Below are 16458 nucleotides of genomic sequence, written 5' to 3'. Positions count from 1 at the left end.
CATCAGGGAGTGAGTCACAGCGGGTGGGAATTATAATGTCACTTCTGCAGGGCGGGTCCCCAGACTTGGGCATTTTCTCTACCCCCTTTTGCTCCTGAACGTGTTTCTGTGGACGCTTTCTTTGACGCTTTAGGACAGATCTACGACGAACCGGACAGGGTCAAGGTGGCAGAGACAAGAATTATGAACCTGACACAGGGGAACCACACAGCGGAAGACTACTGTTCTGAGTTTCGTCAGTGGTCTACTGAGGTTCTCTGGAATGACGCGGCTCTCAGGTGCCAATTCCTCAGGGGTCTTTCGGAGCCTTTAAAGGACGCTCTGGCTCTGCATGCTCCACCTGGTTGTTTGGTGGAGGCCATGACTCAGGCTATTCGCATGGATCGGAGGATGCGGGAGAGACGCAAGGTTCAACACGAGGTTCCATTTTGTCCACCGGGCCCGGGTCGTTTACCAGAGGTAGAACCTATAGAGGTTGGAGCTGCCAGCTCAAGGGTTAAGGAGAGGAGACGCCGCCTGGAACTTGGACTTTGTCTGTATTGTGGCCAATCTGGAAATCTCTTAAAGGATTGCCCAGCACGACCTGCAACAAATAAGCCGTCGGGAAACGCCTAGGTCTGGGTGATTGTCGAGGAGGTCACCCAGACTTACAGGTACCCTTTTACTCCTCTGATAAAGTGTTGTTGAATGCTGAACTTCTGTTTCAAAACCAGTGTCTATCAACATTTGCCTTTATTGACTGTGGAGCCGCGGCTAATTTCCTTGATTCGGGACTTGATTAGGGACAGTTAAGTTAGAAGACCCTATTCAAATTGTGGCTATTGATAGAACACCGTTGCTAAAAAATCTGGTTCAGTTAGTTACGGTGGAGTTCACACTCAAGGTGGGGTCACTTCATACAGAATTAATCTCCTGTTACGTCCTGGACAATTTACCTGCTGGGATTGTGTTGGGTCTTCCTTGGCTGCGCATACATAATCCGATCATTGACTGGTATCAGAAAGATATTGTCAAATGGGACCCTCATTGTATTGAAAAATGTCTTAAATCTGTGCATGCTTGCTCCGTTAGTCTGGAGGGTCTTCCGGAATACCTGAAGGACTTCGGAGATGTTTTTTCGGAAGTAGAGTCTGAGATCTTACCGCCTTACCGTCCCTATGACTGTGCTATTAATCTCATTCCTAACTCCAAATTACCCAAAGCTCGCTTGTATAACTTGTCTGGCCCTGAGCAGGCATCCATGAAGGCTTATATTAACGAAAGTTTACGGAAAGGTCATATTCGTCCTTCCTCATCGCCGGTTGCCGCCGGATTCTTTTTTGTTAAAAAAAAAGATGGAGGTCTCCGTCCCTGCCTCGATTTCCGAGAATTAAACAAGATAACTGTTAAAAATACTTATCCGCTTCCACTTATCCCCGATCTATATAATCAACTTTCGGGGGCCAAATGGTTTTCCAAACTGGATCTTAGAGGGGCATATAACCTGATTCGTATTCGAGAGGGTGATGAGTGGAAAACAGCGTTTTTAACTTCTGAAGGTCTTTTTTGAAAACCTCGTCATGCCTTTTGGGCTAACAAATGCACCCGCGGTCTTTCAGAATTTTATGAATGATATTCTCTCTGATTATATTGGGAGATTCATTGTGGTTTATTTAGATGATATTCTAATTTTTTTCATCTGACCTGGATATTCATTATAAACATGTCCGTTTGGTTCTGCAAAGGTTAAGAGATAATTGTTTGTTTGCCAAGATTGAAAAATGTACCTTTTCTGTTCAAGAAATATCATTCTTGGGCTTCATTGTGTCAGCCTCCGGGTTTAAGATGGATCCTGGGAAGGTTCAGGCCATCATTGATTGGGTTCAACCCAGCGACCTTAAGGCTCTGCAGCGCTTTTTAGGGTTCGCAAATTATTACAGAAAATTTATTAAAGGTTTTTCTCAGATCGTCAAGCCTCTTACGGACCTCACTCGCAAAGGCGCGGAGCTAAAGGTTTGGTCGTCAGAAGCAGTCGGGGCTTTTGAAAACTTGAAGAAATGTTTTATGTCTGCTCCTGTACTTGTTCAACCAGACCTCCAGAGGCCGTTCATTGTGGAGGTGGATGCTTCCGAGGTTGGGGTGGGGGCTCTATTGTCTCAAGGTCCTAAAACTTTAACTAATCTGCGACCATGTGCCTTTTTCTCTAAGAAATTTTCTCCTGCTGAAAGAAACTATGATGTGGGTAATCGAGAGTTACTTGCTGTCAAATTGGCTTTTGAAGAATGGAGCCATTTTTTGGAAGGAGCCGTTCATCTGGTCACCGTGGTGACAGATCACAAGAATCTAGCGTATATCGAATCTGCTAAGCGGTTGACACCTAGACAGGCCAGATGGTCTTTATTTTTTTTCAAGATTTAATTTTTCTATTACGTTCAGGCCTGGGTCTAAGAACGTGAGGGCGGATGCCCTGTCTCGTAACCTTGATTCTGTCTCCTCCGGAGCCTCCTTCCTCCATTCTGCCTCAGGGTATAGTTGTGGCCATGGTTTCCTCTGAGCTGGAAGCTGAAATTCGTACTGCTCAGTCCTTGGCCCCTTCCAATATTCCTGAATGCAAGTTGTTTGTCCCTGTGTATCTCAGATTACGCCTTTTGCAAGAATTCCATGATTCTGTGTTGAGTGGTCATCCTGGAGTTACTGCCACCCAGAAGGCAGTGGCTAGACTCTTTTGGTGGTCTGCTATGCGTAGGGACATTAAAGATTTTGTGTCTGGTTGTGAAACTTGTGCATGTGCTAAAGTGCAACATTGCCGGCCGGCTGGGGAATTGGCTCCTTTGCCCATTCCAGAAAGACCAAGGAGTCATTTGTCCATTTCCGATTTACCTCTGTCTGGGGGGATGACGGCTATTTGGATGGTAGTTGATCGATTCAGCAAACAGGCTCATTTCGTTCCATTATCTGGGTTACCCAACTCTGAGACTCTCTCCAAACTGTTTATTACTCATGTGGTACGACTGCATGGGATTCCTCTTAATATTGTATCTGATAGGGGAGTACAATTCGTCTCTAGATTTTGGAGGGCTTTCTGCAGAAGGCTGGGGATTGATTTGTCCTTTTCCTCTGCTTATCATCCTGAAACTAACGGTCAGACCGAAAGGACAAATCAGTCTTTGGAACAAATTTTAAGATGTTTTGTCGCCGATCAGCAGGAGAATTGGTCATCCTTTCTTCCTCTGGCTGAGTTTGCCTTTAACAGTCGGGTTAATCAGTCCACGGGGACCTCGCCGTTTTTCTGTAATTATGGGTTTCATCCTCATTTTGGTGAGTTCTCCAGGATAAGTTCTGGGTGTCCTGGGGTAGATGTAACCATTCAAGAGTTGGGGGATGTCTGGAGGGAGGTTAAAAAGAATATTGGGGTGGCTCCGCATCGGCAGAAACAAAAGGCCGATAGGAAACGCTCGTCAGGTGCCGCCTTCAAGGTGGGGGATAAGGTATGGCTATCCTCTAAGAATATTAGATTGAAGATACCCTCGCTGAAGTTGGGTCCTAGATTCATTGGTCCATATGAGATTCTGGAGGGGGTCAATCCGGTTTCCTTCCCATTACGACTCCCTCAGTCTATCCGTATTCCTAATGTGTTCCACAAGTCTTTGTTGAAGGAATTTATTCCCCCTGTTCTGTCTCCCTCGCCCCCGCCTCCTCCGGTGTCTATTGAGGGAAGCTTAGAATATGAGGTACAAAAGATCATTGATTCCCGTATGGTCCGGAATTCCCTTCAATATCTTGTACATTGGAAGGGGTATGGACCTGAAGAACGGTCCTGGGTTCCGGCTCATTCTGTGAGGGCTGATCGATTGGTCCGGGCCTTTCATCGGCGGTTTCCTGGGAGACCTGGGGGTCCGGTGGCCCCCCCTTGAAGAGAGGGTACTGTCACGGTCTCCACACTTTCCTTGTCTCTAGGTTACTATTGTGTGGAGGCTGTCAGTCTGTTTTGGGTTTGCTGGGTTGTTTCTGCAATCATCTGTGTTCACTTCCCTTGATTAGTCTTCTACTTAAGCATGCTAGCTCCATCACCCAGTGTCAATTGTACACTTGCTGTTGCCTGTGTAGGACTGATCTCTCTGTGCTCTGTGCCTGACCCAGTCTGACTATTTTCCCTTACCTGGATTTTGACCATTTGCTTGTTATCTGACTACTCTTTTGTCTGCTCCCTTTGTACTGCGCCATCTTCCTGGACTTGACTTTGGATTGTTTGACCTCCCTATATTTATCTAGTAAGTAGCTCTAATATTATATTTCTTTTAGTAATATTAGTCTCTTCTCTCCTCTTCTGAGACTGTTATTTCTGTAGTGACTCGCGTCACAATCCCCTTGTGGTTTAAATTTGAGATGTGATCTTATTTATCATTACGAGTGATCTTAATTCTTCTATATACAAGTTTTTATGTGTTTTGTATTTTGCTAAGATTATATGTTTCCCGGGTGTTATCCTGGTTAATGGTCGGTGTCTATCACGTGTCCACTTGAGGATTTCACATATAGCGCCAAGGACTCGTGTTACTCGCTGACAAGGACGAAGGAAGGTTTTTCCGAAACGCGTCTGTTTCTGGGCATTCTCCTAGTGTGGCAATTACATGTCTCTTGGAAATATCATTTACAATATTTTTCTAATAAAACATCGTATTTTAGAAGTCTGTTACGCTGGATTTTTTTTTCTCTCTCCTGCATTTTTACATATTAGTTTATATGGCGTGAGAGACGATCAGATCTAGGACTCGTGGTGGACAGGTCGCTACCCAAAATTGTCTGCTCTACTGACAGCTGTGATATCACCGTCACCCCTGGACCCTGTAATAGAGACGTCCCAGAATTTACTAACTCCGCGGACCTCCTCCGGGGTGGGGGGGATACGATCATCTGCAGAACCTTCATAAACTGTAAAGAAGTGCCGGGAACATTTGGCATTCCCTGTCAAAATCAAACATTTTCAATCTTTTCTTTCTTTTTTTTTTTTCCTCCCGGTATCGAATTTTCTCAATAAAACCCCAAAAAAAAAAATTCTGGATCTCCCAGATGGAAATCTGTCTGCTAATCATTTACCATCTTTTAAGGTGAGATCCTATAAGAATCTGCTTCCCGGGTAATAAAAACTGTAACATTTGGAGGAAATGTCACCGAAATGGAATGTCGTAAATCCAAAGCAACACTTTTCTTCTTGTCTGCAGGTACCGAGACGTCCAGCTGTTTCTGAATTCACAGGCCAGAGAGTCGGCGGGTGGAGTGTGAGTCGGCGGGTGGAGTGTGGCTTTCCATATGCCGGCTGGGAGTATAGGAGTGGGGGTCTTATATAAATCTGGTGAAGATGCACAACCCCATAGAAAATCATACATACAAGTGCCATCCGTGAGAACCACATGGCATGTGTGATAAATATTAGGTTTAGGGTCCCATTAGAGGGAGAGGTTGCCTTGTCCTGGCTGGTGGGCTCTCATCATTTGGCAATTTGTGCACCGAGTACCTTCATTTTATAAGTATATTCTGTATGGCAGGAGTGCGTCCAAATGTCATATATTCAATGTTTACAAATGTTAGCACTTACAAAGGCTGATTATATATATATATATATACACAGTGCTCAGCATAAATGAGTACACCCCCTTTGAAAAGTAAGATTTTTACCAATATCTTACTGAATGCAACAATTTCCAGAATGTTGGCAAGAATGAGTTTCATAGAATGTTTTCTAACCCATAACATGAAAGAAAGGTTAATGATATAAGTTTCGCTACAAAATCTTCAGTTTTACTTAAATTAGTTGATGCAAAATTGAGTACATCCCACATCGAAAACTACTACATTTAGCATTTTGTATGACCTCCATGATTTTTAAGGACGGCACCGATTCTTCTAGGTCTGGAATGAACAAGGTGGCGACATATTGCAACATCGATCTTTTTCCATTCTTCAAGAAAGACTTCTTCTGAAGCGAAAGTGATGACAACTTGTGTTCTCAAAATTTCCCATAGGTGTTTGGTTGGGGTCAGCTCAGGAGACATTTGGCCACTGAGTCACTTTCACCGTGTTCTTGAAAAGTGCAACAAATGTGTGTTTTGTATCATTACCATGTTAGAAAAGTGCACGTCTACCAAGAGCACGGAGTGATGTCGGCATCTTCTCTTTCACTATAAATCATGATTCAATCATTGAAATATAACCCCCCGACTCCGACCGCACTCATGCAGCTGCATGTAAGGACACCAGCATGTTTCACTGTAAGAACCAGGCATTTAATAAAATTACGTTAGAAAAATGCATCATGCCTACAGTGACACATGGTGGTGGCCGTCTCCTTATGTGGAATATATTAGCTGCTGGTGTCAACAGCTAAGTCATTGATGGTATCATGAAGTTACAGACGTTCTGCTCTATATTGAAGGAGAAGATGGCACTATCACTCAGTGCTCTTGGTAGACGTGCACTTTTCCAACATGACAATGATCCAAGTTTTTGAGTTTTGAAGGTTTTTTTGAGGTTGAGGGAAGACTTAAGTCCATCGAGTTCAACTTATAGCCTAATATGTTGATCCAGAAGAAAGCAAAAACCTAATGAGGCAAAAGCTAATAGCTCCATATTAGGGGGAAAAATTCCTCCCCCGACTCCAGATACGGCAATCAGACTAGCTCCCTGGATCCACATCCCATCACAGAATCTAGTGCCCATAACCTGTAATATGGCGACGCTTTTATTTTTGGGTCAGAGAGCTTTATTGCATACACATAGTGAAAAGTAAGTCTTGTACACAAAACCATTTACCCAGATGTCTGGCCCGGACCCAGAGTGTGCGAGTGTTTATTGTGGTGACGCTCTCATAGCTGCAGACCTGAGCCCCCGACACGTCATACACAGCTCCCTGTATCATGTGATTTACGATTTTACAGATTCAGAAAAAGTGGGATCAGCGTGGTGAAAAGGTGAGACCCTGGAAAGATCATTAAACACCGCAATATTATTCCAGCGCCATCTGCATGGAAATTATAAACCAGGGCGAGGGGTGATACACGCAACTCACACTCCACACCAACCATCTGTATACAGGATAAAGCATCACAGTATATAAATACACAGCTGCACCCAGATAGCATTGTGTCGATAGATAGAAATGACATATACGGTATTTTATTAATGTACAAAGAGGGCAGTATTATAGTAGTTATATTCTTGTACATAGGGGCAGTATTACAGTAGTTATATTTTTGTACATAGGGGGCAGTATTATAGTAGTTATATTCTTGTACATAGGAGCAGTATTATAGTAGTTATATTCTTGTACATAGGGGGCAGTATTATAGTAGTTATATTCTTGTACATAGGGAGCAGTATTATAGTAGTTATAGTCTTGTACATAGGAGCAGTATTATAGTAGTTATATTCTTGTACATAGGAGCAGTATTATAGTAGTTATATTCTTGTACATAGGGGGCAGTATTATAGTAGTTATATTCTTGTACATAGGGGGCAGTATTATAGTAGTTATATTCTTGTACATAGGGGGCAGTATTATAGTAGTTATATTCTTGTACATAGGAGCAGTATTATAGTAGTTATATTCTTGTACATAGGGGGCAGTATGATAGTAGTTATATTCTTGTACATAGGGGGCAGTATTATAGTAGTTATATTCTTGTACATAGGGAGCAGTATTATAGTAGTTATATTCTTGTACATAGGGGGCAGTATTATAGTAGTTATATTCTTGTACATAGGGAGCAGTATTATAGTAGTTATATTCTTGCACATAGGGGACAGTATTATAGTAGTTATATTCTTGTACATAGGGGCAGTATTATAGTAGTTATATTCTTGCACATAGGGGACAGTATTATAGTAGTTATATTCTTGTACATAGGGGCAGTATTATAGTAGTTATATTCTTGCACATAGGGGACAGTATTATAGTAGTTATATTCTTGTACATAGGGGCAGTATTATAATAGTTATACAGTCATGGCCAAAAGTTTTGAGAATGACACCAAAATGATATTTTCACATGATCTGCTGGCCTCTGGTTTTTATTAGTGTTTGTCTGATGTTTATATCACATACAGAAATATAATTGCAATCATATTATGAGTACCAATAGGTTATATTGACAGTTAGAATGAGTTAATGCAGCAAGTCAATATTTGCAGTGTTGCCCCTTCTTCTTCAAGACCTCTGTAATTCTTCCTGGCACGCTCTCAATCAACTTTTGGACCAAATCCTGACTGATAGCAGTCCATTCTTGCATAATCAATGCTTGCATTATGCCAGAATTTGTTGGTTTTTGTTTGTCCACCCGTCTCTTGATGATTGACCACAAGTTCTCAATGGGATTAAGATCTGGGGAGTTTCCAGGCCATGGACCCAAAATCTCTATGTTTTGTTCCATGAGCCATTTAGTTATCACCTTTGCTTTATGGCAAGGTGCTCCATCATGCTGGAAAAGGCATTGTTGGGCGCCAAACTGCTCTTGGACGGTTGGGAGAAGTTGCTCTTGGAGGACATTCTGGTACCATTCTTTATTCATGGCTGTGTTTTTAGGCAAGACTGTGAGTGAGTCGATTCCCTTGGCTGAGAAGCAACCCCACACATGAATGGTTTCAGGATGCTTTACAGTTGGCATGAGACAAGACTGGTGGTAGCGCTCACCTCTTCTCCGAATAAGCTGTTTTCCAGATGTCCCAAACAATCGAAAAGGGGATTCATCAGAGAAAATGACTTTGCCCCAGTCTTCAGCAGTCCACTCCCTGTACCTTTTGCAGAATATCAGTCGGTCCCTGATGTTTTTTCTGGAGAGAAGTGGCTTCTTTGCTGCCCTCCTTGAAACCAGCCCTTGCTCAAAGAGTCTCCGCCTCACAGTGCGTGCAGAAGCACTCACACCAGCCTGCTGCCATTCCTGAGCAAGCTCGGCACTGCTGGTAGTCCCATCCCGCAGCTGAAACAGTTTTAAGATACGGTCCTGGCGCTTGCTGGTCTATCTTGGGCGCCCTGGAGCCTTTTTGACAACAATGGAAGCTCTCTCCTTGAAGTTCTTGATGATGCGATAGATTGTTGACTGAGGTGCAATCTTTGTAGCTGCGATACTCTTCCCTGTTAGGCCATTTTTGTGCAGTGCAATGATGGCTGCACGTGTTTCTTTAGAGATAACCATGGTTAACTGAAGAGAAACAATGATACCAAGAACCAGCCTCCTTTTAAAGTGTCCAGTGATGTCATTCTTACTTAATCATGACTGATTGTTCGCCAGCCCTGTCCTCATCAACACCCACACCTGTGTTAATGGATCAATCACTAAAACGATGTTAGCTGCTCCTTTTAAGGCAGGACTGCAATGATGTTGAAATGTGTTTGGGGGGTTAAAGTTCATTTTCTGGGCAAATATTGACTTTGCAAGTACAGTAATTGCTGTTAAGCTGATCACTCTGACATTCAGGAGTATATGCAAATTGCCATTACAAAAAATGAAGCAGTAAACTTTACTATTTGTCTCATTCTCAATACTTTTGACCATGACTGTATTCTTGTACATAGGAGCAGTATTATAGTAGTTATATTCTTGTATCTAGGAGCAGTATTATAGTAGTTATATTCTTGCACATAGGGGGCAGTATTATAGTAGTTATATTCTTGTACATAGGAGCAGTATTATAGTAGCTATATTCTTGTACATAGGGGGCAGTATTATAGTAGTTATATTCTTGTACATAGGAGCAGCATTATAGTAGTTGTATTCTTGTACATAGGGGGCAGTATTATAGTAGTTATATTCTTGTACATAGAGGCAGTATTATAGTAGTTGTATTCTTTTACATAGGGGGCAGTATTATAGTAGTTATATTCTTGTACATAGGGGCAGTATTATAGTAGTTATATTCTTGTACATAGGGGGCAGTATTATAGAAGTTATATTCTTGTACATAGGAGCAGTATTATAGTAGTTGTGTTCTTGTACATAGGGAGCAGTATTATAGTAGTTATATTCTTGTACATAGAGGCAGTATTATAGTAGTAATATTCTTGTACATAGGAGCAGTATTATAGTAGTTATATTCTTGTACATAGGGGGCAGTATTATAGTAGTTATATTCTTGTACATAGTGGACAGTATTATAGTAGTTATATTCTTGTACATAGGGGGCAGTATTATAGTAGTTATATTCTTGTACATAGGGGGCAGTATTATAGTAGTTTTATTCTTGTACATAGGGGGCAGTATTATAGTAGTGCCCTCCATAGTCCTCCATACAGTATGATGCAGCCCACATAGAATATAATGCAGCCCCCATTGGGCATAATGCAGCCCCCATAGGGTATATAGGGTATAGTTCAGCCCCATAGAGCATAATGCAGTGCTCCAGTAATATGGACACCACAGTGACGTCATTGCGCCGCTGCATCAGACGCAGAGGGAGGATGACGCTCCCTCCTCCATCATTGCTTTCAGTTGTATATGGGTCAAGGGGGGGTGGCGCTGGCTGTCCGGAGGAGGGGCCCATAGCAGTCGCGTGGCCTGCTGCCATTGGCAGTACATCACTGGATCCGGGTTCATCTTATCCATCTGGATTGAGTCTTTATAAGATTTCGAGCTCTTCCTCAAGCCTGAGAACAGCAACACAATTTGCGATTGAAGACAATGGTTTGGTAAAAATAGATCTCTATTTTAGAAATCCAAGTTGTGAAGAAAAATAAACAACTTATTTTTCTTCATAAGGATTTAGGACAAATACAGGTAACAGTGACATTAGTGTTTGAGGAAACTTAGGGATAAAGTATGGAACAGTCCTTAGAAGATCATCATCTGAAATTAGTTTGAGAAAAATAAAATACTTGTAACTCTCCCAATCCCTCGGAGGATGTGATGGCCCCAAAGAACCATACCTTGAACAGCTGAAGTCAACCTCAGGAAAGGGGTTCAACCAGAGAGACAATCCTTCAAGATGAGAGAGAATCCGAGTGAGCGAGATAGTCCAAGACAGACAATCCGAGAGATAGTTCGAAAGAGACAGACAGTCCGAGAGACAATCCGAGAGAAAGAGAAAGAATGAGTAAGAGAGAGACAATCTGAGATAGTGTCACAGAGATACTGCGAGTGTCACAGAGATACTGCGACAGAGAGAGGCCAGAAGGCCGCGGCATCTGGTTTCACTGACTCCTGGTTAGAAGTACTTCACCATCTTATTAAACAGTGCAGGTTGTTTCCTTACTGTCAGTGCAAGGGTTAATCTGTTTAGTTGAAGCTCCTGGAGCTTTCCTACCTGGATTGACTCAGCTGTTCAGTGTTGTCCACTCCCCACTGCTATATATTCTCGCCTCTGACACTTAGAGATTGCCAGTGTTAGTTCTTGCTGCCTGGTTCTGGAGTAGGATGTGAAGTTTGTGGTTAGAGTTGGCGTTAGGAGATTTGTTCAGGAGATTGTTGCTTGGAGTTTTGTCGGTGTGCACATCCTCTCCTATTCGGTTTCTCCTTCCTTTAACTTCTATGTTCCACTCTGTTGTTTGGTGAGTGTATTTTGTACGATTGGTATTTTCATTTATCCCTGTCCGTCGTACCTTGTTTATCTGGTTAGCGTATGCCTATACACAGGGCCGGCGTCAGTGTGGCGCCCCTGAGGGTTCGGTCGCCACAGAGTTATTGCATCTCACCCAGCGATGTGGTACCTCACTCTCAGGTAAGGAAGGAGTATGGCTCAGGACCCTAACACTACATCCACTACACCACATTTCCGGGGCACAGGGCGAGATTGCTCCTGCGGGAGAGCATAGTCCCTGATCCCTGGCTGGAGTGGGGAGGAACCACTTAGAGAGGGGGAACTATGTAGTGGATAGGTGGAGGATGTAGATCCTGGGAGCACTGGAGTAGGAGTATAGAGAGGGAAGTCATCTTGGGATGGGAGTGGAGACAGTGAGTTCAGTCTGAGGAGAAGTGACAGGGGGCAGAGGCTCTGCATGAGCTCTGCTCCAGAGGCAGGCCTAGTCAGGAGGCCTGAGTCTGAGAGGAGAGGGAGCAGGAAAGGCTCCAGGAACGAGGGGAGAAGGGACCCCAGGGGTACAGGCCGTGCAGCAAGCCACCCGTACGCCCGCCGCTACTAGAAAGTAGGGGGGTCAGGCCAGATAAAGGGAACCGGTCCCTCAACTAGCACAGAGCTACAAGGCCCAACTAGGAAACCGGAGGCTGCAGCATTTCATGTACTGCAGGCCACAAGTCCACACCAGTACACTAAGAAGGTAGCCGCATAGGACCCAGGGGACGGAACACACGTCACCCGCCAAGGCCCGAGGATACCGGATAGAAGTGTCGCTGGGTGTCAGGTGCAGGGAGCAGGCCAGAGAGGACACACAGAAGGGGGTCCTGTAATATGCTCCGGAGTTACCTGAGGGTCGGCTGAACCCCTTACTGCGTGAACACAGGACGCCGTGGGCCTTGCACTGGCGCCTGGATCTGGAGCTGCTACAATTGTGAGTAAAAGACCTGAGACTGCATCATACGGACTCTGTGTTCATTACTGACTCCCTGCACTATAACCACCATCATCCACCCACACTGCCCTGAAGCTACACTCTTCCTGTGGGGAGTAATAATACCCTTGCTGCGCATACCACCAGCTTCAGAGGACTGCTCCGCAGCGGCGGTCTCTATTAACCGCACTCCACAGGTGGCGTAGTCGGACATTAAACACCTTTAGATATAAGACTAGCCTTTGGTTTGACCGCCCTGGGTCACGGACCGGGTCACAGCCACTGTGACTACAACCCCCCCCCCCCAGCATCTACCGGCCCGGCTCCGGGTACCCCACGGCCCAGAGGGCGCGTCATCAGCTCCCGGCGCACCCGAGGCCCTGAGCAAGTGGGGGGGGGGCCCACTCACCGTCGGGCACCCTGGCACGCTATGGGACCCGTGAGCGGTGCCGGTGTCAGCGCCCACTCCCCCCCGCTTGCTCAGGGCCCCGGCACAATACTTACCTCTCCCCGTGCCTCCACAGCAGCTCCGGTCTCTTCCGCGGCTGCTGCACTGTGACGTCTCTGGTCAGAGGGCGCGGTGACATCTTTGCACCGCGCTCTCTCCTGAGCTGTCACAGTGCAGAGCAGGAAGACGCGGGTGAGGGGTCCGGAGCAGCAGCAGCAGATGAGAAGTGAGGTATTTGATATTTTTTTTTTATATGTATGGAGGCATGGGGCATTATATTGGGGGGGGGCAAATGACATGCTGAATGGGGCATTATATGGGGGGGGAAACAAGTGACATCTTGCATGGGGCATTATATGGGGGGGAAGAGGTGACATTCTGCATGGGGCATTATATGGGGGGTGACATCGTGCATGGGGCATTTTATGTGGGGGGGGGGTGACATCCTGCATGGGGCATTATATGGGGGGAGAGGTGACATCCTGCATGGGGCATTATATGGGGGGAGAGGTGACATCCTGCATGGGGCATTATATGGGGGGAGAGGTGACATCCTGCATGGGGCATTATATGGGGGGGGAGGTGACATCCTGCATGGGGCATTATATGGGGGGGGAGAGGTGACATCCTGCATGGGGCATTATAAGGGGGGGGTTGACATCCTGCATGGGGCATTATGTGGGGGCCAGTATTCTGTATGAAGCATTATAAGGGGGCCAGTATACTCTATGGAGCGTTATATGGTGGCCAGTATACTCTATGGAGCGTTATATGGGGACCAGTATTCTGTATGAAGCATTATAAGGGGGCCAGTATACTCTATGGAGCGTTTTATGGGGACCAGTATTCTGTATGGAGCATTATATGGGGACCAGTATTCTGTATGGAGCGTTATATGGGCACCAGTATCCTGTATGGAGCATTATATGGGGACCAGTATTCTGTATGGAGCTTCATATGGGGCCCAAAACTGATGCCACTCTGATCAAAGTCTGATTAGAATAATCGGTTCATAATTCACGCATGTGGAGACATCGGTCGTGTGAACCTGCCCTTACTGAGAAAACAGAAGGAAGTCAGCTTGAGATTTTCCTTGGTAGGTTATTTGAGGAAATGCCAATCTGTGAGTGAAAGAGCTTCATGGAGAAAGTCCACTTTGCTGGGTTCAGACTCATTTAAAGATCTCCCTGAATAATCACGCAGCCTCGTAAATGCTACAGTAGGTTCTTCAGATTTCACTCTGCTCAATTCAGGATTGGGCGTTCTCCTAACGAGGGTAGACTTCTCATTGCTTCCTTGTTTGTTGTTGTAGAAATACAAAACTGCGTAATCTGACCAGACCTTCTCCATACTAGATTCTAGAAGTAAGCGTGCGTATCTCTTCAGGTCTCTGATATTAATTATTTTCTATCTTAGAAAAGACCAGTGACCTCTCACCAACTGGATGACGAATGGGCTTCCCGACACTGGACTGAAACATCACAATTCACTCCATCAGTTGAAACTATTTACCTTCTGGAAAGGTAAGAATGATAAATCCACCACAGCAAGTCCTGCAAGTAAGAAAGAAAACCTTAGAGATCCAGGTCTCGGATAGAATTTCCTGTAGGACCTGAAAATTAACGAGTCTTCACCCGAGGGATTGCACCGATGGAAGAGGATAAAAGTCCAAGGTCTCTGATGGCTGAAAGTCTTGAGTCAGAGGAAGAATAATAAAGATGGCCAAATTGTTTTTGAAGTTAGAAATTTTTTCCTCAGAAAGAAACAAGGTTTGGTATGTAGAGTCCATCGTGAAACCAAGGAATAACTTCTTGGTAGCTGGAGATAAACGAAGTTGAAAAGGAAGCAGAGATTATGGGATGACACTTATTCCCTGAAGACAGAAAGCTGCTAAGGCAACAATGGCTCTTTTTTATGAACACCCTGAAGCTGGCGATAATCCAGAAATGGGAAATTCTCCTCGAATCACAGCAATCCTGAAATATGTACTCCTTTTTTCCACTGAAATAGGAATGTGCAACTTGGCATCTAAAAAGGTCAAGACTGACCATAAACTCCTTAGGATGCAAGATGACGGTTGTGGATATTATGGCTTCCATTCTGAATATCTTTCTACCAGGAGACACCTGATTTCAGCCCGGGAAAGATGTGAAGATAAGGCACAGATCTGTTTGGTCAGGAATTCTTTAAGGGGGAAGGATGGATTCATCTGACATATCTGCGAGAACTTGAAGAAATGTAGGGAGTAACCTCCTTGTATGATCTTCATTATCCATTTATTTTTCATTATTTTTGCACAATACCAACAGAGCCTAGATCCCGTTCCCTCCGGCACCTCAAGCTCACTTTCCATCTTTAAGCCTGTCACAGAAGAAGTTCTTCTTCTCCCCCTCCTATCTCCACTAGTGACCCTATTCCCTTACATCTCCTCCAGACCATTTCCCCAGCTGTCACCACTCACCTAATTAAAATATTTAACCTCTCCCTCTGATATTTTTCCCTTCTCTTTCAAACACGCCAGCATACACCCTTTACTTGACGAGAACTGCGCTGTTAACTTCAGACCGGTCTCTAATCTTACTTTCATCTCTAAACTCCTGGAACGCCTGGTCCATTCCCGTCTAATCTCCTATCTCTCAGACAACTCTCTTCTTGACCCTTTACAATCTGGTTTCCGCTCTTTACATTCTACTGAAACCGCCCTCACTAAAGTCTCTAATGATCTACTAACAGCTAAATCTAGTGGTCACTGCTCCCTGCTGATCTCCTGGATCTCTCTGCGGCATTCGACACTGTGGATCACCAGCTCCCCCTCACTATGCTCCGCACTATCGGCCTCAAGGACACCGCTCTCTCCTGGTTCTCCTCTTACCTCTCTGACCGCTCCTTCATTGTCTTTTGCCGGCTCCTCTTCCTCTCCTCGTCCCCTTAGGGTTCACTCTCACTTGCGATTAAATCGGACGAATGCAATCCGGTAAAAAATCTGATTGCATTCGGACCAATTTAATCCCATGATTGTGTGCTCAGTGGCATTTTTTTCCGGCTCTGATTGGATTGCGATCGAGCTGGAAGAAAAAAAAAAAGAAAAAAAAAAAAAAAGAAAGAAATCGCAAAATGCTGCGACTGCATACTGGATTCAGATTGCACGCCCCCATATAAGCCGATGGGTGCCTGTGAAACATAGCACTGCACTCGGATATCACCCGAGTTCAGTGCGATTCCCGCTGTGCGAGAGGATCAGAGCACTAACATTCGGCTCCCGCTCGCAGCAGCCAAATGTCATTAGCATATTGCATCCCATGCTCTCGCATCGGATGCCACACGCTAGTGGGATCCCGGCCTTACTGTTGGGGCTCCTCAGGGTTCAGTCCTAGGCCCTTTCCTCTTCTCCTTCTACACCGCCCCTATAGGACAAACCATCAGTAGATTGGGTTTTCGGTACCATCTCTATGCTGACGACATCCAATTATACACTTCCTCTCCTGAAATTAACCCTACATTACTGCAAAAGACCAGTGATTGTCTGTCCGCTGTCTCTA

General features: G+C 44.8%; 1 protein-coding gene across 2 annotated transcripts in view; it reads left to right on the top strand.

Annotated features, from left to right (window-relative positions):
* Positions 1-46: 46 nt before the first annotated feature.
* Positions 47-16458, top strand: part of THAP12 (THAP domain containing 12) — a 46606-nt gene continuing 30194 nt past the window's right edge. Inside the window, exons 1-2 of one of the 2 annotated variants that reach the window (XM_073661524.1) lie at positions 47-653; positions 14336-14442. Coding sequence is in view for 1 of the 2 variants with exons in the window: in XM_073661518.1 (XP_073517619.1) it covers positions 15156-15157 (2 nt within the window). In the remaining variant the exon portion in view is untranslated. Of the gene's footprint in view, positions 654-14335; positions 15158-16458 lie in introns of both variants that reach the window. The other variant, XM_073661518.1, reaches the window with a different exon arrangement.

This window comes from Phyllobates terribilis, unplaced genomic scaffold (assembly GCF_046119375.1).
Source record: "Phyllobates terribilis strain yellow unplaced genomic scaffold, ASM4611937v1 Scaffold_2__4_contigs__length_985480577, whole genome shotgun sequence".
Taxonomy (NCBI): domain Eukaryota; kingdom Metazoa; phylum Chordata; class Amphibia; order Anura; family Dendrobatidae; genus Phyllobates; species Phyllobates terribilis.
The sequence above is the reverse complement of the archived record's forward strand: the minus strand, read 5'-3'. Positions and strand labels throughout refer to the sequence as shown.